Source organism: Aspergillus neoniger, assembly GCF_003184625.1.
Source record: "Aspergillus neoniger CBS 115656 unplaced genomic scaffold BO87scaffold_4, whole genome shotgun sequence".
NCBI classification, from domain to species: domain Eukaryota; kingdom Fungi; phylum Ascomycota; class Eurotiomycetes; order Eurotiales; family Aspergillaceae; genus Aspergillus; species Aspergillus neoniger.
The window spans coordinates 1,176,203-1,200,214 of record NW_020291132.1 but is presented as its reverse complement, the minus strand read 5'-3'; the positions used below and the strand labels follow the sequence as shown (position 1 = coordinate 1,200,214).

The 24,012-nt window shown below is 50.6% G+C and overlaps 9 protein-coding genes across 9 annotated transcripts; 4 read left to right on the top strand and 5 right to left on the bottom strand.

The window, feature by feature from the left end:
• Positions 1–188: 188 nt before the first annotated feature.
• his3 (imidazoleglycerol-phosphate dehydratase HIS3) lies at positions 189–1,095 on the top strand. The gene is made up of 2 exons (XM_025620166.1): positions 189–545; positions 650–1,095. The coding sequence occupies exons 1-2, from the start codon at positions 224–226 to the stop codon at positions 1,063–1,065; spliced, it is 738 nt and encodes a 245-aa protein (XP_025483929.1). The 5' UTR covers positions 189–223; the 3' UTR covers positions 1,066–1,095.
• A 102-nt stretch (positions 1,096–1,197) lies between these two features.
• BO87DRAFT_393864 (uncharacterized protein) lies at positions 1,198–1,913 on the bottom strand (the record flags this gene model as incomplete). The annotated part of the gene is made up of 2 exons (XM_025625082.1): positions 1,198–1,511; positions 1,583–1,913. The coding sequence occupies 2 exons, from the start codon at positions 1,911–1,913 to the stop codon at positions 1,198–1,200; spliced, it is 645 nt and encodes a 214-aa protein (XP_025483928.1).
• A 1,107-nt stretch (positions 1,914–3,020) lies between these two features.
• BO87DRAFT_299790 (glycosyltransferase family 32 protein) lies at positions 3,021–4,221 on the bottom strand (the record flags this gene model as incomplete). Its single annotated transcript, XM_025619105.1, has 3 exons — positions 3,021–3,665; positions 3,718–3,873; positions 3,943–4,221. 3 exons carry the CDS (start codon positions 4,219–4,221, stop codon positions 3,021–3,023), a joined length of 1,080 nt encoding a protein of 359 aa, XP_025483927.1.
• A 6,576-nt stretch (positions 4,222–10,797) lies between these two features.
• On the bottom strand, positions 10,798–11,607 carry derA (putative ER-associated proteolytic system protein Der1; the record flags this gene model as incomplete). Its single annotated transcript, XM_025619112.1, has 2 exons — positions 10,798–11,349; positions 11,419–11,607. The coding sequence occupies 2 exons, from the start codon at positions 11,605–11,607 to the stop codon at positions 10,798–10,800; spliced, it is 741 nt and encodes a 246-aa protein (XP_025483926.1).
• Positions 11,608–12,155: 548 nt separating this feature from the next.
• On the top strand, positions 12,156–13,175 carry BO87DRAFT_168161 (histone H3 family protein). Its single transcript, XM_025618313.1, has 2 exons — positions 12,156–12,490; positions 12,578–13,175. The coding sequence occupies exons 1-2, from the start codon at positions 12,280–12,282 to the stop codon at positions 12,922–12,924; spliced, it is 558 nt and encodes a 185-aa protein (XP_025483925.1). The 5' UTR covers positions 12,156–12,279; the 3' UTR covers positions 12,925–13,175.
• A 420-nt stretch (positions 13,176–13,595) lies between these two features.
• On the bottom strand, positions 13,596–19,000 carry BO87DRAFT_404004 (uncharacterized protein). Its single transcript, XM_025625822.1, has 9 exons — positions 17,626–19,000; positions 17,359–17,403; positions 17,289–17,319; positions 16,063–17,083; positions 15,886–15,996; positions 15,814–15,831; positions 15,635–15,750; positions 14,934–15,586; positions 13,596–14,863 (listed from the first exon to the last, which is right to left on the bottom strand). Exons 1-9 carry the CDS (start codon positions 18,824–18,826, stop codon positions 14,022–14,024), a joined length of 4,038 nt encoding a protein of 1,345 aa, XP_025483924.1. The 5' UTR covers positions 18,827–19,000; the 3' UTR covers positions 13,596–14,021.
• Positions 19,001–19,721: 721 nt separating this feature from the next.
• On the top strand, positions 19,722–21,553 carry BO87DRAFT_351370 (putative hydrolase, alpha/beta fold family; the record flags this gene model as incomplete). Its single annotated transcript, XM_025621128.1, has 6 exons — positions 19,722–20,610; positions 20,661–20,821; positions 20,877–20,957; positions 21,017–21,140; positions 21,190–21,318; positions 21,368–21,553. The coding sequence occupies exons 1-6, from the start codon at positions 19,828–19,830 to the stop codon at positions 21,551–21,553; spliced, it is 1,464 nt and encodes a 487-aa protein (XP_025483923.1). The 5' UTR covers positions 19,722–19,827.
• Positions 21,383–22,733, bottom strand: loc1. The gene is made up of 3 exons (XM_025622512.1): positions 22,165–22,733; positions 21,950–22,099; positions 21,383–21,863 (listed from the first exon to the last, which is right to left on the bottom strand). The coding sequence occupies exons 1-3, from the start codon at positions 22,450–22,452 to the stop codon at positions 21,732–21,734; spliced, it is 570 nt and encodes a 189-aa protein (XP_025483922.1). The 5' UTR covers positions 22,453–22,733; the 3' UTR covers positions 21,383–21,731.
• Positions 22,734–22,803: 70 nt separating this feature from the next.
• On the top strand, positions 22,804–23,875 carry BO87DRAFT_373295 (putative NADH-ubiquinone oxidoreductase B14 subunit). Its single transcript, XM_025622511.1, has 4 exons — positions 22,804–22,965; positions 23,081–23,142; positions 23,348–23,494; positions 23,617–23,875. The coding sequence occupies exons 1-4, from the start codon at positions 22,923–22,925 to the stop codon at positions 23,734–23,736; spliced, it is 372 nt and encodes a 123-aa protein (XP_025483921.1). The 5' UTR covers positions 22,804–22,922; the 3' UTR covers positions 23,737–23,875.
• The last annotated feature ends 137 nt before the right edge of the window (positions 23,876–24,012 follow it).

Sequence of the window (24,012 nt, the reverse complement as noted above, 5' to 3'; positions counted from 1 at the left end):
ATACCGATAACTGCCTCCGCGGGTCCGAAACCGCAGTTTCGCAGAAAAGAAATCTTGATCAATCAGCGGAAGAGATTACCAACTATCCTCCTCCACTTTAGTCTCTACAATTCTACTACCTACTTTACTCAATTAACCCCATTTCAATCCAGCATCACACTCACCACACAACAACATCCCTCCACCAGATACCACAAAACAAAGACACAACATCAACATCAAAATGCCCCCCCTCCCCCCCCGCACCGCATCCATCACCCGGATAACCAACGAAACCAAGATCCAAATCTCCCTCTCGCTGGACGGAGGCATCCTCCCCCCCTACGAACCATGCAGTCACTTCCCGGCGCCCACAGACCCAACCGAAGCCGAGGCAAGCAAGAAGGGGATTATCCCAAACAAAGCCTCACCGCACGCCACACAATTCACCCCAACGCAGCAAATCACCATTAACACGGGCATTGGATTCCTGGATCATATGTTGCATGCGTTGGCGAAGCATGGGGGGTGGAGTTTGGCTGTGAGAGCTAAGGGGGATCTTTTTAGTATGTTCTCACCCACTATTCTCTGTGTATTTTCTCTATCTGGGGGGATGTGTGCTATAAGGGAGGTAGTAGGCAATGCTAATATGTTCTTGGTAATGGTATAGTCGACGACCACCACACAACGGAAGATACATTCCTCGCTCTAGGCAGCGCATTCACCGAAGCACTCGGGGCAAGACAATCGCTTGCGCGATTCGGACGGGGCGATGCGCCGCTGGACGAGGCGTTGTCGTGGGCGGTGATTGATCTGTCGAGTCGGCCGTGGGCGGTGATTAACATTGGGTTCCGGAGGGAGAAGATTGGGGATTTGAGTACGGAGATGATTACGCATGGATTGCAGAGTTTTGCGCAGGCCGCGGGAGTGACGCTGCATGTGGGGTGCACGTATGGTGATAATGATCATCATCGGGCGGAGAGTGCGTTTAAGGCGTTGGCGGTGGCGATTCGGACGGCTTGTACGAGACGCGTGGAGGGGGAGGTTGGGGCCGGGGATGTGGTTAGTACGAAGGGGGTTCTTTAAATATTTTATGTGTAGATGGATGGTATGTTGTGATGATTATGTTGGTTTGGTTTGACTACAGTCGGTTTGAATGGTATGCATATAGTATATTTATACACTATGTGTGATGTTGTATGAGTAGTAGGTGGAAGGTCAGGTAGATACACCCATGGCTTGTGTTGCCCGCGTCCAGTATGCCTTCCTATCGTCGTTGGCATTGGTCCCGACGCAGTTGGTGATGTATGCTGCCCAGCCTGCCTCGGACCCTGACTGCAGCTGGGACCGCACACTAGCTGAGCACTGCGTGGTCAGGAACCATGCACCGGAGCCAAAGTCGTAGTCTTCGTTTGAGAGCAAGAGGTTCAGGACTCCCGTTACGTCTCCGGATACGCTGGGGAGTTGGTCCGCGAGCGCGGGGATAGAAGCCGCGTATTCGGCGTTGTAGGAGGGAGATTGCATGTTTCGTGCTGTATACCATCGTTAACATCTACCTCTCTATCTGGCATGCCAGGCAAAGGATAAAGGTCGGGATACGTACTGCCCTGTCCCGGAACACCGGGGAAGTGATTCTTGTTGTACTTGAAATCGCCGCTTTCAAATGCCATGAGTGCAATCACGGCTGCTTGCTCGGCGCGAGACGTCACGCCATACGTGTCAAAAGACTTGGTGATATGCGGGACTGCTTGCTCCGCAGTAGCGCATTCCCCGGCTGCAGGTGGATTATCGCATGTATTGGACGTAGGAGCAATAGCCTCGAGCTGCGCCACGGTGAGGGAGGAAGTATCTCGGGCGAGGATCCGGCCGGCCGGAGATGCATATGCCAGCAGGGGCATGATGCACATGCTGCTCAAGATTGATGTTGACTTCATGTTGCTGAGACCCCTAGTGAAGTAGGACAAAGGACAAGACTGTTAAGAACAAAAGACACCGTGAGCCTGCACAAGTACCTAAGAACAAGAATCAACGACAGGGACAGCCCCTTTATATGTCTTTCAGAGCATGTCATTGTTGACCCAGCATGCCTGATCGACTCCGCATTCCTGAGGGTGGATCAGGGTCTGGAGGGTCCTTCATCAGCCAGAGGCATCCCACATAGCCTGGCCCGTTGCCACCTGTTGGTTGGACTTTTGTTGCATCTGACGACACTGCGTTGGCATGTCCGGAGATTGCCAGAGATGCCTCTGCCCAAATGTATCATGTATCATGCCTCCTTGTGCTGATATTGACGGCGATTGGATCCTGGCGAACCTCCGGCAAATGTGAAACGCCCGTCGTAAATCTTCTCCATGACCAGTTGTGCTTATCCGACTACCGGACACCTTGATTGGTCGTGTCGAAATATGATCTGCAGACTGCCTTTTGAAGCCTCGTTCTTCAGGGCCTGCATTTGTCGTTAGACGTGTTGATGGTTGGAGTTGGCCACACGAAACATGAAACATAATATTACATAATCAAGGAGTTAACACAGAAGTGTCGAGATAATCACATATTAGTTTTATTTTGCCGTCCAGCTAGCCCCAGGCGTCTGAGCTGATAATTCGGTTCCGTCTACCCAAAATCGAGAGCAAGTCTATGTAGTAACAGTAAAAGATGTAAGGTGTAAACAGACAGGTGCGAAAGGAACAATTGTGGGTTCAAGAAGAGAAGGTCAAAGAAAAGAAAAGAAAGGTAAATCCGGACATCCAAGAAAAGACAGATACAGGGCGAGCGCGCTGCCTAGCAGGTTGCCTCGCACAGATCAAAGAATATTGTTAAAACATGTACAAGCCGTCATGTGCTTCAAGAGAAGCACTGCTGTTAATCCATACCCGAAACTCCGTACATGCACCCCAGAAATCAAATACAACTCCCTGAGCGGATGATATAAAACACACCTGAGCGGCTACTCCACGGGCACGATGAACAACGGCCAGGTGGAAAGTGTCAGGGCGCTGGAAGGCTGAAAGGCACACAAAACATGATACAAAGGGCGACGCTTAATCGCGTCTGCTGTAGAGTTCGTACGACGTTTCGGTAACGCCGGCAGCCTCTTCGTCCTCCTTGAAGCTGACGCGACGAAGAAGGGTAGGCATCATGCGCCGCCCCATCCTTGTCGGCGAAGACAGACGGGAACTCGAAACAAAGGAAGGAATCTTCGAGTAGCGGTAACGGTACTTCGATCCCAACAGCATGATGCGCGCATACAGCCACCAGAGGGCGAAGCCAACAACGGCAGCGAGGAAGAAACCGCACACGGTGAGGAACACCCAGTGCTGGCCCATCCAGAAGATCAAGCGGGCATCCTTGCCGTGCCAGCTGTTGCCCACGTGGTGCGTGAAGAAGCTCCACGAGTACCGGTTGTACTCATCGCGCATCAAGATGCGGACACGGCCAGACTCGCTGGGGTTGGTCTGCATGTACTCCTTCCAGATCACCGACAAAAACAGGGGACCAGTCGAGTACATAACCGTGATGTACGGGAGGAGCCAATGGCGGTCGTACGACTGCAGTAGCTCAATCGTACGCAGGAAGAAGGGGTGCTGAGGAACAGATCCCATGGCGTCGTTGGAGATACCGGTAGGAACAGTGCGACGGACCCAGGCAGGGTAGGCGAGGAGAGGATCTAACCGGCGGTTGCATCCCTGAGATACAGTCAGAAAAGGTCACAACTAATATAATATAGGCTATACGCACATCGTCAAGGTCAATGTAGGTGCCACCGTAGTGTGCGAGGATAAAGTAGCGGATCGAATCAGCACGCTGGATGGGATACTTGTAACCATCGAACGTCTCGAGGAACCAGGGGTACTCGTTGGCGATGAATTCGCGCGACTTTTCGTTGGTCCAGAGCTAATTCAATGCGCGTTAGTAAGAGTATTCATGTGAACGACAGTCGTACATCGACCAGGCTGAACATACAATGTATTCGTAGTCCGGGTGCAAATCAATGCAGCTCTGTTGAGCCTCCCTCCACACTTCCGGGATCGTTTCGTTCTTGTATGTCTGGTGGATGATCTTGGGAATGATCTGAGGACGTTGCTCGATCAAACTGGAGTTTGGCGAGGGGAGCTCGGCGCGGTGGATAGCGTCGGCGGAAGCATCTTCCACTAGCAGGGAGAGTAGTGTAAAGACGCTGCGCACGAGGAATGTGACGATAATGAGATTTGCGATGAGGAAAATGAGAAGTCCACGTCGCATATTGAATGAGGGTGCAGGGGCCCTGAACGACACCTGCTCAATAGGGAAGTGCGCAAGTGTACAGACGTGAGGCGGATTCGTATCCCGATGCAAGGACTAATCCTCTGATTGAATTATCGCAATTCGTAAATTCGTGTCACGGAGAAAGGAAAGGTGCAGACGGCCGTGAGGGACTGAGACCTAATCGAACGGTATCTGATCTTTTCCACGGGAAGGGCCTGGGGGGGGGATGGTGCGATAAGAGTACACCGGCGGAAAATAGATGCGAGGCTCAACACGGTACTACCAACATAGACTCGTAGGACAGGAGTGGGTGCACCGGCAACGTTTAGGCAATTGCAACGCGAGCGTCCGCGGGGGGATAATGACCTGGGGTCTTCAAGGTTGACTGAAGGAATGAACGGCCGTGGAACTGGCTGGTTGGCTCTTTTTTCCCCTTTTCTGCTTTTAGTTTACTCTGCAGACGGATTGTTGAGTCTAAGAGTATAAAGCGCGAACGAGGTAACTGAACCAGGAAAGGACCGGCGCAAGGGTGAAAGAGAAAGTTTGGACCAAGAGACGACCACTTAGTAGTAGTATAGAACTAAGCAGTAGTAGTGGTGGTGGTGGAATGGCCTAGTAGTAGGGGAGGTTGATCGGAAGCCCCAATGGCGCTGGACTGGACGGGCGGGGAGGGAATTTATTGGGAAAAGTGACGAAAAGAGAAAGCCACAGAGGCGTTGTTTAAGTAATTGTAACCCAAAGCAGACAAGAAGATTGAAAAACAATTAAGTAGAGGGAGTGCGTAATTTTACTTGGGTCGCAAGGGTGGGAGACAAAAAAAGGGAAGGGGAAAAAAAGAATTATAAAATAATGAATGAAGGAATGGAAGTTGATAGGCAGAGAGCCAGGTACTTGAGGGGTGCGTGTGTGGAAGGAACGAACGACGCCTTAGCAACAAAGCCGTGGCATCAACTAGTAAGTAAGGACTACTAGTAGCAGGAGTAGGGAACGAGGAAGAGGGCAGTGTAGCCGTCGAGAAAGTGATCCCTTTGCGAGGGTACCTGGGGAACTGGGAAAGAGAACGGAGAAGGCCAGCGAGCGAGCGAAAGAGAGAGAGAGAGTTAGGGAGAGGGGAGGAGGCGGGCGGCGAGTGTCAACAACGGCCCATGGTTACGGAGAGCCCTGAATGGTCGGAATTGCGCTGAATGGACCGTCATCAGCGCCAGGGGACACAGCTTCGGGTTAAAGGGGGGGCAGAAACTAAGGAAAGGCGCCTCCTCTCTGGGGGAAAGAAAGCGAGACCGAGAGACAGACACAAACAGAGAGACAGAGTGAGCAAAACAGTGGGGAGACACCAAGCCAAATAAAAGTGGAGATGCTGGTGTGGATGCTTTAGGTTGGCGCCAGTTGCTAAGCCTCCGCCACTAAGACTCTTTCAGTCGTCTCGATGCCTGGTTTGGTTAGTCCCATTTGCCGACTGGGACTAGCCATGTCGGGGAGACTCGTAACTTGTTGAGGAGTTTACTACTACGTATTTAATATTATAATTAATTTGAATAATAAATAGTAATCAAATTAAATTGCTATAGAAGACCTCGTTAAATCCAGAACAATACTGTACATGAGGAGAGAGAGAAATAGGTCCTCCTCACTGCAGTGCCAATGACACACTGCACCGCCATCAAAGTATATCCAGCTACCAGCTAGTAGTAGTACGTGGTTTCTATTTTCACCCCGGAATCAGCACCTGGTGATCTCATCATCATCATCTCGCACTGCCATTATCTTCCCTCTGAGCCATGTTCATCGATGACGCCTAGGACCTCGTGGTTCATTCCTTCCAGCTGATAAACTTACTACTCTTCCGGAAGGATAAAGAGAGATCATTTGGAAAGGGAGTCCCAACCTGATGATGATGGCTGAGCCACTACTCGGCCGGCGGTTAAACGGTAACTCTCTCCCCCAAATCAATAGCTCTCCAGTTCATTCTAGGTTAGTAGCCTCGTTAAAGACGGGCCACTAATTACTGCAATCGGACTGTGGGGCCATCTTTGGCAATCCCACGGGGCCACGGTGAAAGGTAAACCCGCTTATGTAACCGACGATGACTGGCCGACAGCCATCCACGCTAATCCAATTAGGCGAGGAAAGCGAGGGGGAAAGCAGAAAAAAAAAAAAGGTAATTGAGGAGAGCAAATAAAGCAATAATCAAAAAGTAAAAAGACGGATATCCTCACAGATAAGAAGAAGACTAACCACAAAGTCACTAGTCGCTAGTAAGAAAGTGGCTCCTCCGCCAAACCATTGAGGGGCGATTACGCAGGCCTCGGTGGTTTCACCCCCAATATGCTTCTGGCATTCTTTCCCATGGATCTGTGGCATCTGGTACACAGGCAGAAAAGAGTAAGTTAAATTCGTTTTAGTTGGTTCGGAACATGAATCGAAGACGCCACCACTCGATCCTCCCTCCCCAGTCCCCTCATCATTGCCGCATCGTGAGAATCTTTGTTGCCTAATTCAGTTCCTCGGTATCGCTCAGTCGGTGATGCGCTCTTTTCGCACCAGCGAGCCAATTACTTAGGGTAGAAGACGCGGCCTTCCACCACGATGACGGAGTTGGCCTAATTTATGGTTTTTGCACATCCAGCTAACTAGCTAGCTAATAACGGTCGCAACTATTACCGTGCCAATGCGGACTACGCAGAAGGAAAAGCAAATTATCCGAGAAAAAAAAGCAACAATAATAATAGTATGGAAGTATTGTGGAAGAGATTGTTGAGAAACGTTGGGGAACAAGGGCAAGTTGAACGACCAAACAAACACTCTGTTCGCGACTAACTAGCTGGACTAAATCCATAGCGCTGCACGCTACGTCCAGAAGTTCAATTCTAGGGACTACAGGAAAGTGTGATAGTCGGTTTGGATCGCATGGATTCATCAAACTAGACAGGTACTAGTTCCGTCGTAAATTCTTGGGCCATGCTCCATATCTCCCTTGACCCGTAGTTGCCAGTACTGCAGTCAAAGTGTCAACGACTCAACAACCACTGCCGTTTCAACTACTCTGTACTACTGTGTGGTTTTCCTTGACTTCTGTCTGCTTTCGTACTTTCAAATGTCTACCTTTTGTTAACACCGCGGAGCTCTGCTGTCGAAGCCGCCCGTGCATAAAGTTCCAGGTTGCATCTCGAGAAAAACAATTGTCCTTGTGTGACACGGCAGCTGCAGCATCGACTGCATTGAAGTGACAGGGCCAGATCAGTTCGTTGGCAATGGTTCCATAGGTAAGCCTATCACCAGTGTTTGGCTGCTTCCCAGATGTAGTCCATGCACTGTGTGTTTAGTGGTGACGCCGGCGGCAGCCGTCAATTGCAATGGTGATTGGACATGATGCAAGCTGTAATCTACAAAGTACAAGTAGTGATTTGTAGATGAACCATGTGCACTTACGCAGGATTAAGTGGCTAGCAGTACGTGATCTGTCCGTACCTACTTACAGTAGTCGAGTTGTCCTCTTGTCAATTTGCCCTATTACACTGTTAGCCAGTAACTGCTCGGTGTCTGAGGCATTTACCAATAAAGGCAGGTCCAATACACAGCACACAGTAGATTGCAGATAAGGCTCGGTGGAACACACAGCCCAGCCCAAACTTCGGCGTCTAACAGAGCAACACGATTGATTGTGATTGACTGGCATTTGCCGATGTATAACATGATATCTGATGTGCCCGGCAATGAGCGAGTAATCACAGCGGGGCCCAGCACCGCCCATCCATCCATCCATCCTTCCTTCGCATCGAAACGAGGTGATCAGGCAGAAGTGGGAAGCGCTTTATCCATCCAGAAAGGCTTGTTTATTCATTCGAGGGTCCATATTTAGAAGAGAGTAAGACGGACAAGAGAGACCTCTCGCCACCTGAATTAATGGATTAACTCAGTTGCCTAGGGTGTCTGTCCAGCCACAATCTGGTGTCGGAGGTTCGTGGCTGGGACACAGGCATAGTTTGGAAACAACTGGGATGGATGGAGAACGTTTTACCCGCCGAGCTTGTTACAGCCATTGATTGCACCCCATGGACCCTGGTCGGGATTTCCATTTCCAAGTTCTCTTGGAGCCGGATTTACGAGTACGAGTGAGTTTGCTGAGAGACGGAGAATCGGCGGTCGGTGGTTAACCCGCCGACCACCACAGGCACCACCGTGTATCCTCACTGATTTTTTCTTGGTGGGCACTTCGCTGGCAAATTCATCCGAGCTCCACTGATATCAGATTTGACAGATTAGGCGGGCTATGGAGTGAGTTAGTGGTGGATACTGCACAAGTATTTTTGGCGTGGGGTCGTCGTAACCTTCCCATGTGAAAGGGCAAATGGTTCAAACAGGGCCCGGGGAGAAAAGAAAGGGCCAGACACAGACAGAACCCTCCAACTCCAAGATAGTACAAAAGTGGTCTGCTACTAAGATAGGTCTCATGCAGCCATGCTTTGCCACTATCCGTCCAAACTGGGGGCCGTTTCACACTTTATCCGACCAGCAAAGCACACCCACCAATCTGGATTTCTTCCCCAGAGAAATGCCAAGTCTTTTCCAAACCAAAGATAAAGAGGGAAAAAAAGAAAAAAGAAAAAAGAAAAAAAAAAAAAAAGAAGAGGAAAATTCGACGGTTAGAGAAAATAACCCACGGACCCACATCCACACATGGAGAGAGGGGGGCCTTAATCCATGCTACCAGGAGACACATCCAATCAGACCTTTCAACATACCCAGATTGGCGCAAGAAAGGAACCGATCTTGACTGAGTGGCTGGCTTTCCATGTTTAGGTCCACTAGAAGAGGAGAAAATAACTAGGTAGGGAATGGAATGCATGGCAACGACCCGCGGTTGTCGAGTCGCATGTTCCTTTGTGCCAGATCCTGGTTTGTCGATGGCAGCAGGAGTTAATTATGTGCTACATTTATCTGTTTCTTGTGGTGTGTTTCAACCGACCAGAAACGAGCCCCGGTGGTTCCCTGTTTGTCCCCCTGTTTGGGCTTCCGCGTACTCGTACTCGGCTTCCTATCTGCCCCTTCTCTCTCATAATCCAATCAAAATGTTGACTGATTCGTTTTTAGACTAGAATACCTAAGTAATAGTACTAACGTTTCACGAAGACAAAGAACAAATCATGAATCTATCAAAAGAAATCACCCATTTCATCTCACCAATCTGCTTACACGCAGGCAGACGAGGCCTCGCCCAGCCCTCATCTACTACTAACGTCCACCACCACCTCCTCCAAATTTAGTGAATGACCTACCTACCTACTTATCTTGCTAATCAGAAACCGTTTCGGACCTTTCATCCAATAAACACACAAGTATATAACCCAGCCTACTGTGTAGGGGATATGCATCATCAAGGACCCCTGCCCCGTGGTTGATTTGTTCATGTCAATCACCCCCCACTCTCACCCGATGATCTGTAAGTGGGATGAGGTCAGAGCATGTTTTAATCCCGCACTGTACTCCGTATAGTAGATAGCGAGTCTTCATAATGAGGGAATTGAGACTGTCTTGTTTTTGATCGACTCAAAGCGTCATTCTCCATCGTATTGATCAACGCCCGGGCGAAGTAGTAGTCCTGAAGCCACGGTAACTATACCAGCTGTGCTACATAACGCGGGTAGATAGAGATGGATAAATCCAGATCAACCCTAATAGATCAAACCATACGATACAGTAGCCGATGGAATGGCCAGGGTCCAAGATCCTAGCAAACAACAAGTCTGTATGGCAATGATTAAAAGTGGGAAGAGGCAGCAGCGATTAAGAAAGTAAAGAAAGCGACATTAGGATAGACATTATTGCGGAGAATTTACCCCAACCTTCGAGCTTGCTTGCACACCCTGGATCGACACGTGGGCCGCTCTTCCCCCTCGCTTCCTCCCTCCCTTTCAGGTAATTGGAATGCTAGGTACTACGGTATTCCTACTGCATATAGGAGGAGGCAGCCTCATGCATCCATGCGTTCACACGAACCACCTCCCTTGCCCCTCCTGTAAATTGTTATCAGGCTTAAAAACATGGTTTGGGTATATTCATTGAACTACTAGCTGATTGATCGCCATGATAGTTAGTCTGTTTCTCTTACGGAGACGCCTATGACTAAATCTCGCAGACTGAGCGCCCGCTATGACCTTCGTGATACTTCTTTCTTCCTTTCTTCCACATCTTCCCCACCAAGTGATTCCAACTCCTTCACTGGTTGGCGGAATATGTTTGTTGTTCTGTCTCTCGGATGTCGATACTCGGGATTCTGATGGCCTTTGCGACATTTCTGGTAGGAGGCCAGAGCGCAACCAGCCACGGCAGCGTGGGGGTAGATCAAATGACTCTCCCTGGACAAGACAAGACAAGCCACACGATAAGAAGTTCGCCAGATTTGCCGCCGTGGCCCTTGCTTATATCCCGACAGTATTATGTTCTCATGCTCTGCGCATGTCGGAGCGAGCTGTCGGCAGTACATGCGTATATGCTGACGTTTCCAGGGCGATTGCGCGGACGATTCTTATCTTAGATCGCCATGCAACAACGCCTAACGGGTGCACAAATAGCTCACCGAACTTCGGGTGCTGCAGCAGCGGCGAAGTCCCCGTTGACGTTGGCCGCGTCGGTGCCTCGTTCTGCAGGACCGGAATCAAACAGACGCACCCACCACATAGGGGGGTCGAAAGGACGATGGCCACCGTGAAGCGAAGGGTAGACGTCATTGAAGAAGTACCAGACGTGGCCGACGACAACGCCGCAGATTTCGTCCTTGGGCACGATGCCGTGGACGACCAGGCTGAATGCCATCAGGACCCAGGGGAGGTATGGGGCGGTGAAGACCAGCATTCCCAGGAAGCTGAGGCGAGTTTCCGGGTTGCGACGACTCCAGATGTAGACCAGACTGGAAGAAAGGGCCGTGCCCAAGAAGGGAAGCGAGAGAAATGGCGAGAGAACGAGGAGAGAGGCCATGGCGTAGAACAGAAGCCACGAGAAGTGGGCCGGCGATCGCCCTGACGATTCCTCCAAGAGGCGCGAGTATCGCTGCAAGAAGAACACATGGAATAGTAAGTCGAGATTGAGTGGTCCGAAGTATAGGAAGGTCGTTAATAGACGCCAATACTATGCGATGGTTAGCCGCATTGTTCGTCTACTTCATACATGTGGACGGAAGGACTAGCTGCGACGCACCTGAGACTTGACATAGACTGCGCGGAAGCTATAAAACAGCTGAAATGGGGTGAGGACGTGACATTGAACCAAGACTGAAGTGGCAACGGTGGCTGCTGTCCACCATCGAGTCACAGGGGGCATTTCATAGAACCATTGCTCCAGCGGGAACTGGCCAGCCTGCCCGCCGTTACCCCAGATGGCGGCCATGATCGAGGATGGATAGATAAGAGTTGCGAACGTTGCGATTAGACTTAGCGAGGGGAGGATATTCGGTTGGCGGATACGATGCGATAAGCGAAATAGCGAGGATGTAGATATTTGTCTTTTGGCGGTTAAGAACTCGAGAAGACGGGCAAGTATGATCGATAAGGGGATGATGTCGAATCACCAACTAAATAACTGCCAGTTTACTTCCGCCGTAATCGCCGAGCTCCAGCTGGCCTTTTGGCCTCAGGTGTCACCTGTCACCCCCCCCGGCGCATATGTCACGTGTCGCTCCCGCGCGCTTCGACGCCTCCAAGACGCGCCTCGCACGCGTTCGGACAGGATTTCGGATGGCTGGGGATTCCATCACTTCATAGTCCGTTCGGCCTCCCGGATGGGTCCCTCTCGCATGCAAATTCATCCCTGACAAACCCTCCTCCGCGGCTATCACCTTGTAGCTTATTTCTCAAGCGTGGCACTCAATCGCACCTAGAGTTCATTATACAAAGCCTCAGGCCGCCGGAGGACGATCTCGCGCATCGCTCTACACCACCGAACTTCAAGTGTCATTGACTCGCCCGGTGCGAAGGAGTTCCAGAAAGCTACCCCTCTTTCGCCCCTCTCGTCTTGAACACCGAACCGGTCAATTGCTCGTCAAGCGCTAAGGAAGTCAACATGCCCCCCAAGACAGGTGGTCGCGGTCGCGGTCGCAAGAGCGTTACGGCGGCGCCGCGACAATCAACAGCTGGCGACCGTGCTGCCGCAAGCTCCTCAACAGCAGCTACAACGGCATCGCCGGCGGCCAAGAAAGTGCGCAAATCCACTGGAGCGACTAGGGGAGGGAAAAGGCCTGCTGGAAAGGCACCCAGAGAGTCCGATGTTCAGCGTGCGTACCCTCTCCCACAAACTTCAATTCAGATCTCACTCTCTGCTCCGCTCTCTCTTGAAGAATGAGAAATTGACATCCTCGCAGCTGGTGACCCCACACCACAAGGACGTGTACGCCGCTACAAGCCCGGAACCGTGGCTCTCAAGGAGATCCGCAAGTACCAGCGCTCGTACGATCTGCTTATCCAAAAGCTTCCTTTCGCTCGGCTGGTCCGCGAGGTCGCGCTTGACCTCCTCCCTTCAGAAGTTGGCGCCGAGCTGCGGTGGCAGTCGCATGCGATCCAAGCGCTCCAGGAAGCAGCCGAAGCTTTCCTTGTACATCTCTTCGAGGACACCAACCTCTGCGCGATTCACGCCAAGCGCGTGACCATCATGCAGAAAGATATTCAACTTGCTCGACGCATCCGTGGTGTCTGGGGTGGTTTGGGCTAAACATCACACCAATAAATACCCCTTCTATCATTCAAAAAGGAGAAGAAGAACAGGTCCAAAGAAAAGATCGAAATTCAGACAAAACGCCCATGAACAAAAGCCAGTTTCTTGTCTACTTTCACCATCTACCTACTCTACCCCACCACCTGTCTGATTTCATCTCTTTCTCTATCTTACTTCTCTCCTTTCCGACTTTGTTATAATCCAACAGTGGGGAAATCTCGTTCATCATCATTTTATTTTTGCTGCCACTTGGTGTTGTATAGGGTCGCAGGCGTATGGAAAGGTTACGGGGTCTTAAGGCGAACCGCGGGGTCTTTTCTTTCTTTGTTGTTTTTTGAAGCCGTTGTTTGATGCTGTTACAAACTTTCTACCGTTTTTGATCTCACCTACCTACCTATCTAACCTACCTACCTCTTGATTGATTAACTGTTGACTCATCGCCGTTTGACTACCGGCTCTGTCACGTGTGCGTGTATAACAACACAACAACCTACTTATTATGTCCGTTGAATCGAACATGAAAGGTGTACTATCTATTCCATCCACCTCATATATGGCCAGTCAGACAGACTGGATCGATCATCCTGTGTATGTCGAGTCAGCCATCATCAATGAATGTACCTTGATGTCTGATCTTATAGATCAAATACCAAATATCTAATTGTCACCTGAAACCGGGATCTTATTGTATCAACTATTTATTTCCACACACAAATGGAACAACTCACACGCGTGCACTCCCTTTTATCAATGTCATCACATGACGCCAAACACCCTAATAACAACCAACCCCCCCACAGCCCCAGACAGATAGAGCAGCAGATAAGACACATGGATAGAACAGCCCTAACATGGTATCATGAACTGAACTTCAGCCGTAAACACCACACTACAGAGATATAGAAAGCAAGAAAAGAAAAAGGATATGAAAGGGGGGCAGAGGTAATAAGGAGGATGGGAATGTGGAAAAGAGGTATGGTAGAGAATTACAAAAAAAGTGGGCTAAATAGCAAGTCAAGCAACCGCCACTACCAACAACAAGTGGTAGAAAGGAGGAAGAAGAAAGAAAAGGACCGAGGTAAAGCCTGCATCCATCATACAGGCCTCTTCAAAGCAGACGGCAATCCCATCATTACGCGATGACCTTCTTCCCGCACGCCTTTGGCCTCCTCGTTCTTTCCTTGACGTTCTAGCGTTTCGGCTAGCATTTCGTCGGTGACGCTGACCCAGAGCCGGTCGTTGGCTTTCTTAGCCATGGCGCGGCCCGCTCGGGCACTTTTCTCGGCTTGTTCGCCGACGACGCCACGGAAGTATTTCCAGCTCATGAAGGTTAGGGTCATGCAGGTGATTTGGCTGTTGCTGATTGCCGTGGCGGATTGGAGGGCTTGTTGTAGGTATTGCTTCGTTTGGATCGTGGACTCAGTCTGGACGGTGGCGCAGACCAGGTAGTATGCTGCTTGGATGTACTTGTTGGGACTGCCAGTGCAGAAGGATTCCACAGTAGATAAGACGGCGGGTAGGTGGGAGTGAGAGGGATGGGTGGGATCGCGGAGGATGAGGACGGTGTTGAGAGCGGCGAGAATAGCGATGTCGCGGCGTGGCTCATTGCGCGCCGTCTTGCTGAAGTTCGTGGATAATGAGAGAAGAGGGGATTGAAAGGCGTTCAGAGCTGCGTTGAGGTCGCCGGTTGCTTGCGCAATAGCACCAGTAGCATACTCCATTAGGCACTCAACGGTATCTGGGAGCTGGTCGCCAAGCTCCTGACCTTCTTCATGAAGTTCCTTCAGTGTTTTGCTGGCTAGCTCCCAATCTGTGCGACCGCAAGCAAGGAAAACCTGCTGAACGAGCAGGTTGCAGTAGAGAATCCTGCGCCACTGAACGCGTCTGTTCGCATTAACCACCGATTCTGTGATCTCTTGTGGCGCCTTGAAACTTCCTGTGACAATACCGTCAATAACACATTTGAGAAGAATTGAGATGACCTTCGCCAAATCAGGTGTACTAACCCTTTAACATACGAGTGCCCTCCTGCAAGAACTTCTCTGCCTTACGTCCATCATACGAGTTTTTGCAACTCAGTGTGATCGAACTGAGGAAGTAGCAAAGCGCGTAGAGATCGTGCTGGGGTAGCCAATTAAAGCTTAACAGCAGCGTGCCACTCTGGACCTGGAGGATGTCCCCGGTGTCAATGGAAGACGGTCCGGCCGACTTGCCATTCAATGGGATTGAGAATGATCCATCGCTGCGCCAATTCGAGTCGTTTAAGCGTTCGTCCATCAAATCTTGCAGCATCTTCAGCTTTTGCGATGATTGATTGATGTCGTATTCAAGTAGACTGCAGCAAATATCGACAATTTGGACTAAAGTCGTTAGCTGTGGGATATGTCGGAGCTCGTCGTTGAGTTGGTGACTCCGCGCTACTGCTACTGCACGCTGGGCTTGCTCGACCGAGTCAAACCCGGATCCTTGCTGAAGGTGCGCTAGAGCTTCAATTATCGCAGACATGGCTGAGACAGCCCTATCGCCATTGCGGCTGGCCATGGTGGAAATCTTGTGAAGGTGTTGCAGTGCCGACACTGAATCTTGATGGGCCGATGAGGAAAGTGAAAGAGACACTCGAAGAAAACGAAAAGCGTATTCCCAGGCGGAGTGGCGATACCTAATGAGTTCAGTATAAATTTGATATAATGGCGTCAACGGTACATACGCTTCGACATCTTGAATCATCCCATCAACAGCTTTCAGCGAGGCTTTTGGATTCGTCTTGTACAGCATTCGCGCCAACAGATGCTGCATGCTATACTTCAGATCAAGCATCCGATTCTGCATTTATTAGTACCTCATTATCGCAATAGCTCCACGAATGGAAAAGATGAAAGAACTCACCCTTTCGCAAAGGTCAATCTATACAACAAAGTTAGCAAAAGCAACAAGATGTAGGGCAGGAATGAAACGTACACCTTTGCTTAATGCTGTCTCCGCTTCAAGGTCGTTGTCCGTTTCCTCGAACAATATACGGGCATAACGTAATCGGACTAGAGCTTCAACCCGAGGCTGAAGCCGCCAGTTCTGCGCCACATTAATCAGCATCACCGCAACATGCGTTCGCGTCAAGGATCAAGAGTCCCAGCGTACCTTGAGAACAGCTTCCAAGCAACCAAGACCTGTAGCAACTAATTTGTAATACTCGTCCATCTCCATCTCCCGTCTTAACAAGGCCACCAACGTGCCATGACTGTGGGCAGCATTCAGATACTCATCAGCCATGGCCAACAGCAGCACTTGATAGTCGATCGGCGCGCCTGCTGATTTCTGTGTAGGTTTTTGGCCAGTTTGTCGCTGCGCTTGCTTTTTGGGGGGAGGACGCTGGATTTTCTGCTGCACTTCTGGGGTAGGAGCTGGGATTAACACCTGTACAGGCTTAGGGGATGGTGCCGGGGGAGTTTGGGCGACAGGTTTGGCCGCGGCTGGCTTAACGGGGACGGGTTTGGCAGCAACCGGTTTAGCAGCAGGAGCAGGGGCAGGAGACGCAGCCGCGGCCGCGACCGCAGGGGCAGCAGCAGCGGGAGTCGGCACTTGAACTGAGGGCGTAGTGGATGTAGGTTGAGGGTAATTGTTGGGGGTTTGATTCGCTTGGTTTAGATCTGGGGCGGCATAGTACGTGGATTGGGCGGGGGTAGAAGTAGGGAGGACTGGGGAGCGGCTGTTGCCTGCAACAGACACCGCTGGTTGTGCGGCATATTGAGACGGACTATTGGTGAACTGAGGAGGCGAGGTAGAAGCAAGTGGTGGTGGGTTGAACAAATCCGACGGATTCACATATTGCTGTTGCGGCTGCTGCTGGGGTGGAGGCTGTTGAGGTGGTGGAGGAGGAGGTTGCTGTTGTTGCGGCGGCTGCGGGTTATAAGTCTGCGCGTAAGCAGGATACGCCGGGATCATGACCTGGGGATAGACCACCGGCTTCCCATATTGATATGGCGAAGCGCTCGCGTTGACATTGTTGTTGTACAGTAGCTGCTGCGGGTGGATGGTCTGCTGGTGATGCGGCAGATTGGGGGGTTGCTGCATATACTGCGAAGGATATGGGCCGTTATGGGGTGGTGGGTAGCTCATCGCCCCAAGACGCAGACAATGCTCATCAATCCACTGCGCTCTGCTATTCCCGGGAAGTATATATAGCGAGACGACGAGGATGCTTCTAAATTTTGGGAATGACTCTCTATCTTTCTTGTTCCTCTGGATCGCGCCGCCTTTTCCGTTTCCGCGTCGGGTCGGAGAAACCCCCGGGCGGTCAGGTGAGGCGCGATCAGGTGAGTTCTACCATCCATGGCTTGATTGCTACAAGGACATTACTCCAGTACTTTACTCGGTAGACGGAACAACCCGTGTTAGCTGAATATCTGGACTATCCATTTTTTCGAAAATGCATACAGAGCGTTATATCATGTGCATTGTATGGGTCTTTCCGTTGACACCCTCTCTAGCTTAACTATACTATACCAATTATATCCCGAACCCTTTCCCTCTATAACAAACAAGCCCAACACCACCCTGAATCAATAATCGAGCCATTATACACCCTTACTAACCAAGCTATTCAAACCCCAGGAGTCCTTGCATAACGCCGAAACCAGGTCCATACAGAACGCATCACACACAATGAGATTCGTGACTACAGCAACCAACCCTAAATCATACTGATCGAGGTATACAGCTGATTCATCGACTGATCCTGTATAGCGGGATTGAGGATATTCATCTCCAAAGACGGGGCTTCTTCCAGAGGTGGATGTTCTCGGATCGTCCACGGGCATAGCTCACTGCAGTTTGCGACGTCTATCAGATTCTCCGCGGGATGGATTCGCTGCGCTGCCCATGTCTGATCTGGTACAGGCCCCGATCCTCCCAGGCACCTTTCAGTATAGAAATGGTATGTTGCTTGTCCCGTTTCATCGTCCACCCGACATGGCTGTTTGCGAGGACACCTGAGTGAGGCATTGCATGTATTACATACGGATATTCGCTTGCAGGACGCGCACTGGTTGTCATAAAGGCGACAGAGAGTCGTCTGGCAGACACTCGAAAGCCATAAGTCAACGGACCGGTGAGCACATCCAAATCGCGGCGTCATATGCTCCTCTTTGCCGAGCTGGCCGGAACCCGTGCGCAAGCGGTATTCTGTCTTGATCTTCAATTGGTCTTCGTCGTCCAGCTCAGGGTAGATTTCAATATCTAGCTGCGTCGATCCGTAGTCCTCAGTGCAACTATGCCAGCAGAAACGCTGCTGCTTCATCCCGGAACCAAACTGGACCGCCAAATCCGTGATCGTTTTTCGCCGTACCCTCAAGAGTTCGACAAGCTCCACCTTATCCTGGAAGGTCAACTTCTTGCAAGGACACAGGTCTACTACGCCTGCCGAACTCCCTAGGTTGCATGATCTATCCTCGGACTTTCGTTTCAGCTCTCGCGCGGGAAAGAAGCTCCGCGGGTGGAGTTTCAAGCATCGAGAACATGCCCGCCACCTATTATCTTCTAGCAAGTTTATAAATTGCCAACGTGGTGTGACGAAATTGTGTCCGTTTCGGTAGTGGTGGAAAAGCGGTGCAAAGTCTCGACTGAAATGGAGGGGTTTGGCGCCCAGGGTAGCACCGCATATCGAGTAGAGGCGTTTACAGGTCAGCGCCAGACATGCCTCGGGCAGCACAGACAGGTGAGAAATGATTTCCAGGAGCAGCTCTGTCGGTAGCGCAAGGAGATAGCAGTTGGTAATGGTGTCGTTATCGCCGGCTTTTCCTTCATACTGGGTTTTCGCCCAGCGATTCATCTTTGCGATGGACCTTAATCGTTCCCCAGCACGGCGGAAACTAGATCCCATATCAACCGGCAGATCGGACCTCATTTCGTCGGTCGTGGCAGACTGTATCGTCTGTTTGTAAGTAACAAGAAATTAAGGTATATGTGCTGTGATCTATAGTCAAAATTCAACAGGGACTCAGAAGATGAAAGAATACCAGCCCGTTTTCTGCTGGGTTTGGGGCATCATGGTGTCCTTGAAAATATAAAGGACAGCGAGCCACATGACAAAATAAGTTGTTAAGAGAAAGACGGGAGAGAGGGCCTTTTGACCTTCAAAAAGTAACCTTCGCAAAGGTTGTAGATTCGCACGCAAACGGAGCACGCGCCGGGGTCACAGCGTAGTAGAGGCCGTCAGGATTACATACAACAAGATGGGTCATTCCGTTGGACCAAAGAGCAAAAGGCCGATTGTTTGATTAAGCTTCTTATTGGCGACTGTATCCAAACACTCTACGGATCTAGACTGCTATCGTATCAGTCCGTAGGAAGGGTTTCGCCCAACTGGGGAACGGCTAAGGAAGTCTATGATGCTATCGGATCAAGGCCTACACTGAGCTTCCGCATCCGGGCCTGTGTTTACCGCATCGATCTTGCAGCGACCCGCAAACCCACCCTTGAAGAATGTTCATGCTTCTAAAAATTCAGCAGTCTGTTGCGACACCGTTTTCCGGGACAGCACGACCAGATGGGGGGATAAAAGATGCAACATCAAGTGACGTCGAGATCTGGGAGGGTGTTCATCTTGTGGAGGGTGCCTCATGATCCTCCCCGCTGAGTCATTCAGTACTGCTGACTGATCGGCGCGATAACGATAAGGTCCTGTCCCGATAAGCACATCAGATGAGCCTTACTGGATGAGGCAATCAAGCCGAGGCATTAATCAAGATCGATGGGTCTTTTTCCATCCCATCTTTCACTGTTCGGTGTCGCCTGTGGTTCCCGTTTCCCCTTTTTAGACCTGCAGGTGATTATAGCGTGCTATCTAGTGCATGTTCTTTATAGAATCTTCTTTTGGCGTTACACTTCAACCAGATCCGGTTCTCCATGCCATTCGTTGACACCCCCCTCAGCCTATTAAGCACATTCTCCATACCGCTTCTTGTGGCGGGCCTGCTGGGAATGGGCCTGCTCTCATGGATCCGCCCTAATGGCCGGATCACATACTATCATGCGAAAGATAATAATCTCTTACTGGCCACAAAGGCGGGAAATTCTAGATCCCAGGCGCAAGTGACTCTGGCAGACCTGTGTCGCACTGCCACTCCGAAGACGTGCCAGCTGAACCCCTTCCTTTTCAATGGTCATCTACAGACTGCCTGGACGACCGCGAAGTTTGATAATGTTCCGGTACACTACAAGCGCTGGATGTTCGAGGCTGAGAACCCGATGTTGTCTGGGCACTTTGCGATAGACTTCGTGGTAGATCCGTATGAGCCGCCCAGTGACGCTCATGCGACTGATAGCGAGAGGAAATATACTCAGCCGTCAGGGCTACCCGAACGGACGTCATTCTTCTCGGAGAATGAATTTGCTGCGCTTCCTTCGGACGACACCAAGCCTATGCTCGTGGTTCTCCATGGCCTAAGCGGCGGATCACATGAACTTTATCTGCGCCATGTGATTGCACCTCTTATCAAGGATCAGACCTGGGAAGCTTGTGTCGTCAACTCCAGAGGCTGCTCGCAAACCAAGATTACGACTGGTGTGCTTTACAATGCTCGTGCTACCTGGGACATTCGTCAGGCTGTCAAATGGCTACGGAAGACTTTTCCGAATCGCCCCTTGTTTGGAATAGGTTTCTCGCTCGGCGCAAACATTCTTGCTAATGTAAGTCTATGTCAGGCACAAGTAACTAGGATTGACTGACGTGGTCGCAGTACTTGGGCGAGGAGGGCGATGCCTGCGAGTTGAAGGCCGCCGTGCTCTGTGCTAGCCCCTGGAACCTCGAAATTGGCTCCCTAAATCTGCAAAGCACCTTGATTGGTCGCGAGGTCTATAGCAAAGTAATGGGTACGAGCATGAAGGATCTGTTCGAACGGTAGGTGAAATCCATTTAATCATTGGTTTTTCTGCATCTGACTCGAGACCATCAGACACGTGGAGCAGGTCTCCAAGAACCCGCGAATCGACGTTGACGAGGTGAGGAATATCACTTATTTGCATGAGTTCGACAGGTAAGAATCACTGAAAGCATCTTCTGCATCTGCATGGGTTTGACGTTAGACACGAATAGGGCTTTGCAATGTGCGTCGTGGGGCTACCCTACTGAAGGAGCATACTATCGCGATGCTTCTTCCACCGATGCTATGCTCGGTATTCGTATTCCATTCTTTGTTATACAAGCCGAAGATGACCCGGTAAGTCAAATTTCTCATACCTGGGCATTCATATCCTAACCGATGGCAGATTGCCTGTGCTGCCGCACTGCCATTCCAGGAGATGACGCAAACCCCGTACGGCGTGATGATGACTACCTCTTGGGGTGGACATCTTGGCTGGTTTGAGCTTGGAGGTGGGAGGTGGTTTGTGAAGCCGGTATGTGAAAGCTACCTGCCAGTTGTCTATCTACATCTAACTGTTCCAGGTGGCGAATTTCCTGAACCTCATGGCGAAGGAGGTCGACCTTACCGTGCCGTTCAAGGTTGAGGATCCCGAGAAGATTCCCGGTCATCTTGCCCACCATACGGGTCCCGAAAAGGACGCAGATACGGCACCAAAGCCGAAATTCATTCCTGCGCAACGCAAGCTCGACCTGCAAATCAGGCCATAATCAACAAATATTGCATAACCGAACTGCTCCCATTGATAGGATCAGTGCTTCAATTGGAGAGATGCTCATCATGTGTCATGCACGCCGTTGTTTCGGAAGACATAGACCAGTATAACGCCAGAAACCCATCTAACTACATAGACCCGGTATAGACAGAATTACTTTTGTACATAGAATTTCAAGCAAACGCAACACTCTTCTTCTTTCCTTTTGACTTTGAAGACGACTCCTTGCTGGGCGCTTCATCCTTTGTTTCGCTGGAGCCACCCTTGTGCTTGCGTTTTTGGCGGATGGACTGCTTTGCTTCCTCCTGTTCGGATCAAACCAGTTAGCAACCCTTGAATCATAAAAGTCCTTTGACAGGACAATTGGGAAATCATAGGCATATATACGCACCAGCTTAGACTTCTTCTGCGCCTGTCTAGCCTCTGCCTCCTTTCTCTTAGCCTCACGGATCTCCTCCAACTGGCGAGCCTTCATCATCTTAGATTCAATCTGTCCTTCCTTCTCGGCGTTGACCATGGCGAGGATAGTCATCATTCCCTCCTATTGCAACATTGTTAGTCGATGCGACAGTCATACAACGGCCTAGAAGTGGACGAAATACGTACCGCATCGTCAACGAAAGTCTTGCCCTTCTTCTTACCCTTGGGCTTCACCACACCAACAGGGGTGATCGCATTCAGCTTGGGCAGACCCAGTTCCTCCTCGGTATATTCTCTCTTCTTCGTCTTCTTCAACAGACTGGACTCCGTGCGCGCCTTCGCCTTGACTTCCTTGGGCGGCGGGCGCTTGGCGCCTTTCTTGTTCACTTTCGATGCGGACGAGAGGGGCTTGCTCTTCTTTCCGTCGCCCTTGTTCGAGGCCTTGCCAGCGGCGGGGCCCTTAGTCGGCGCCATTGCTTCGGTTTAAGTCTGCGTGTCGGGATTGATGATATGGAGGGTATCGAAAGAGGGAGACGAGAAAATCTGGATTGTCGCCTGCGATGGTGGGGGAGCGGGAAAACCAGCCACAAAAATCCAGTCGCCTAAATAGCACAAATATCACGGACCTCAGATATACCCAAAATCAAGTAAATAAACCGAATCCAAGCCGAAGAAAAGAATTGGAACGAATGAAGCCCCGGACCCTCCAAGATCACGCCTCCGAAAGAGAAATTTTTTGAAACAGGCAGGCGGTGAGCCGCAACCCGGGAAGTGCAGGACCTCCACCACTTCGATCTCCTCGCATCGTCACCTTGAGGTTGGTCCGTCGAACTTCCCTTCCTTTTCCCCATTCGCTCTCCCTCCCCCTCCCCACCGTCGTCTTTCTCTCCCCTCTCATACCAGGTGTGCCATTGTCGAGCCTCACCACTAGGCCACTATTCAAGATGACCATCAACCCGACCTTCCTTGCTCAGCGCACGCGCTCCTGTACGTTTTCCCCTACCTCCCAGGACTCGGTTGTCCCGACCAAGTCCGACCCTTTAGAAATTGCCGCGACGTCAATGGCCGGAATCCCGAGCTGACCTTTTCTCGCCTTGTGTAGCTGCCAACTGGGGTGATGCGAAGCACCGTGTCCTCAAGTCTTACAGAGAATGGCTTAGAGCGGTCAGTGATCCTTATACTCGATAATACCTATGCTCCATCACCTATTCCCGTTCATCAATGGCCTGGCGTTCCCGGTGTGGTCGTCCGTCGACCCTCCGCGTCTACCAGACAGACCCTGCGACGGACCATAACACCAAATTCGATGACTACTATTCTACGAGAAACATCCAGACTAACATGACTCCATTCAATTGCGATAATATAGTCCCCCGAGATTCAGACTATGTACTCTCTGAACCTCCCCGTCTCCGCTATCCGTACGAAGATCCGCCAGGAATTTGAGAAGCACCGCTACGTCAACCAGCTGAACGTTGTTGATGTGCTGTTGTACCAGAGTCATGCTGAGTTCCAGGTGAGTTATGAGAACTGGGCAGCCTAGCGATGCTCAATTGCTGCCATTAATACAATCTACATCAACCAATTGAGTTTCACATATTATGGTATGGATAATGTGTTACTGACCAACATCAATAGGAAACCCTCAACTACTGGAAGCAGCTGTCGCATGTGATGAAGTACTTCCGCCCCGAGGAGGACCCCGGTGCTCGGCTACCTCCCAACTTCATCTCGGGCTTCTTGGAAGGCCGCAATTGAAATTGTGAAATTATCATCACCCACCATCATCTCTTATTTATCTCCTTTATACTCCTGGTATCCCTTAGCATTGAAAGTTCTCTGACGGCTGCGAACGCTGATAGAGTGTGTGTGAGTGTTATGTAAATATTGTCTGACTACATGATGTTTTTTGAATCACTCGAGGTTGCTTGTGTAGTAAGCATGTAGACTGTCTTCGAATGGCTTGCGGTCCGTATAAGATAGACACTACTTTAGGCTTTTATACTGTTTGATACGAACAGCCGATCAATACAT

Coding starts and splice junctions, on each gene's coding strand:
- his3 (XM_025620166.1), top strand. CDS start 224: ATGCCCCCCCTCCCCCCCCGCACCGCATCCATCACCCGGATAACCAAC. Junction 546..649: donor AGCTAAGGGGGATCTTTTTA/GTATGTTCTCAC, acceptor GTAATGGTATAG/TCGACGACCACCACACAACG.
- BO87DRAFT_168161 (XM_025618313.1), top strand. CDS start 12,280: ATGCCCCCCAAGACAGGTGGTCGCGGTCGCGGTCGCAAGAGCGTTACG. Junction 12,491..12,577: donor CAGAGAGTCCGATGTTCAGC/GTGCGTACCCTC, acceptor ACATCCTCGCAG/CTGGTGACCCCACACCACAA.
- BO87DRAFT_404004 (XM_025625822.1), bottom strand. CDS start 18,826: ATGAGGTCCGATCTGCCGGTTGATATGGGATCTAGTTTCCGCCGTGCT. Junction 17,084..17,288: donor TGTTCCGTCTACCGAGTAAA/GTACTGGAGTAA, acceptor TCCCGGGAATAG/CAGAGCGCAGTGGATTGATG. Junction 15,587..15,634: donor ATGATTCAAGATGTCGAAGC/GTATGTACCGTT, acceptor TGAACTCATTAG/GTATCGCCACTCCGCCTGGG.
- loc1 (XM_025622512.1), bottom strand. CDS start 22,452: ATGGCGCCGACTAAGGGCCCCGCCGCTGGCAAGGCCTCGAACAAGGGC. Junction 22,100..22,164: donor AGACTTTCGTTGACGATGCG/GTACGTATTTCG, acceptor ATGTTGCAATAG/GAGGGAATGATGACTATCCT. Junction 21,864..21,949: donor CGCAGAAGAAGTCTAAGCTG/GTGCGTATATAT, acceptor TGATCCGAACAG/GAGGAAGCAAAGCAGTCCAT.
- BO87DRAFT_373295 (XM_025622511.1), top strand. CDS start 22,923: ATGACCATCAACCCGACCTTCCTTGCTCAGCGCACGCGCTCCT. Junction 23,143..23,347: donor ACAGAGAATGGCTTAGAGCG/GTCAGTGATCCT, acceptor GCGATAATATAG/TCCCCCGAGATTCAGACTAT. Junction 23,495..23,616: donor AGAGTCATGCTGAGTTCCAG/GTGAGTTATGAG, acceptor CAACATCAATAG/GAAACCCTCAACTACTGGAA.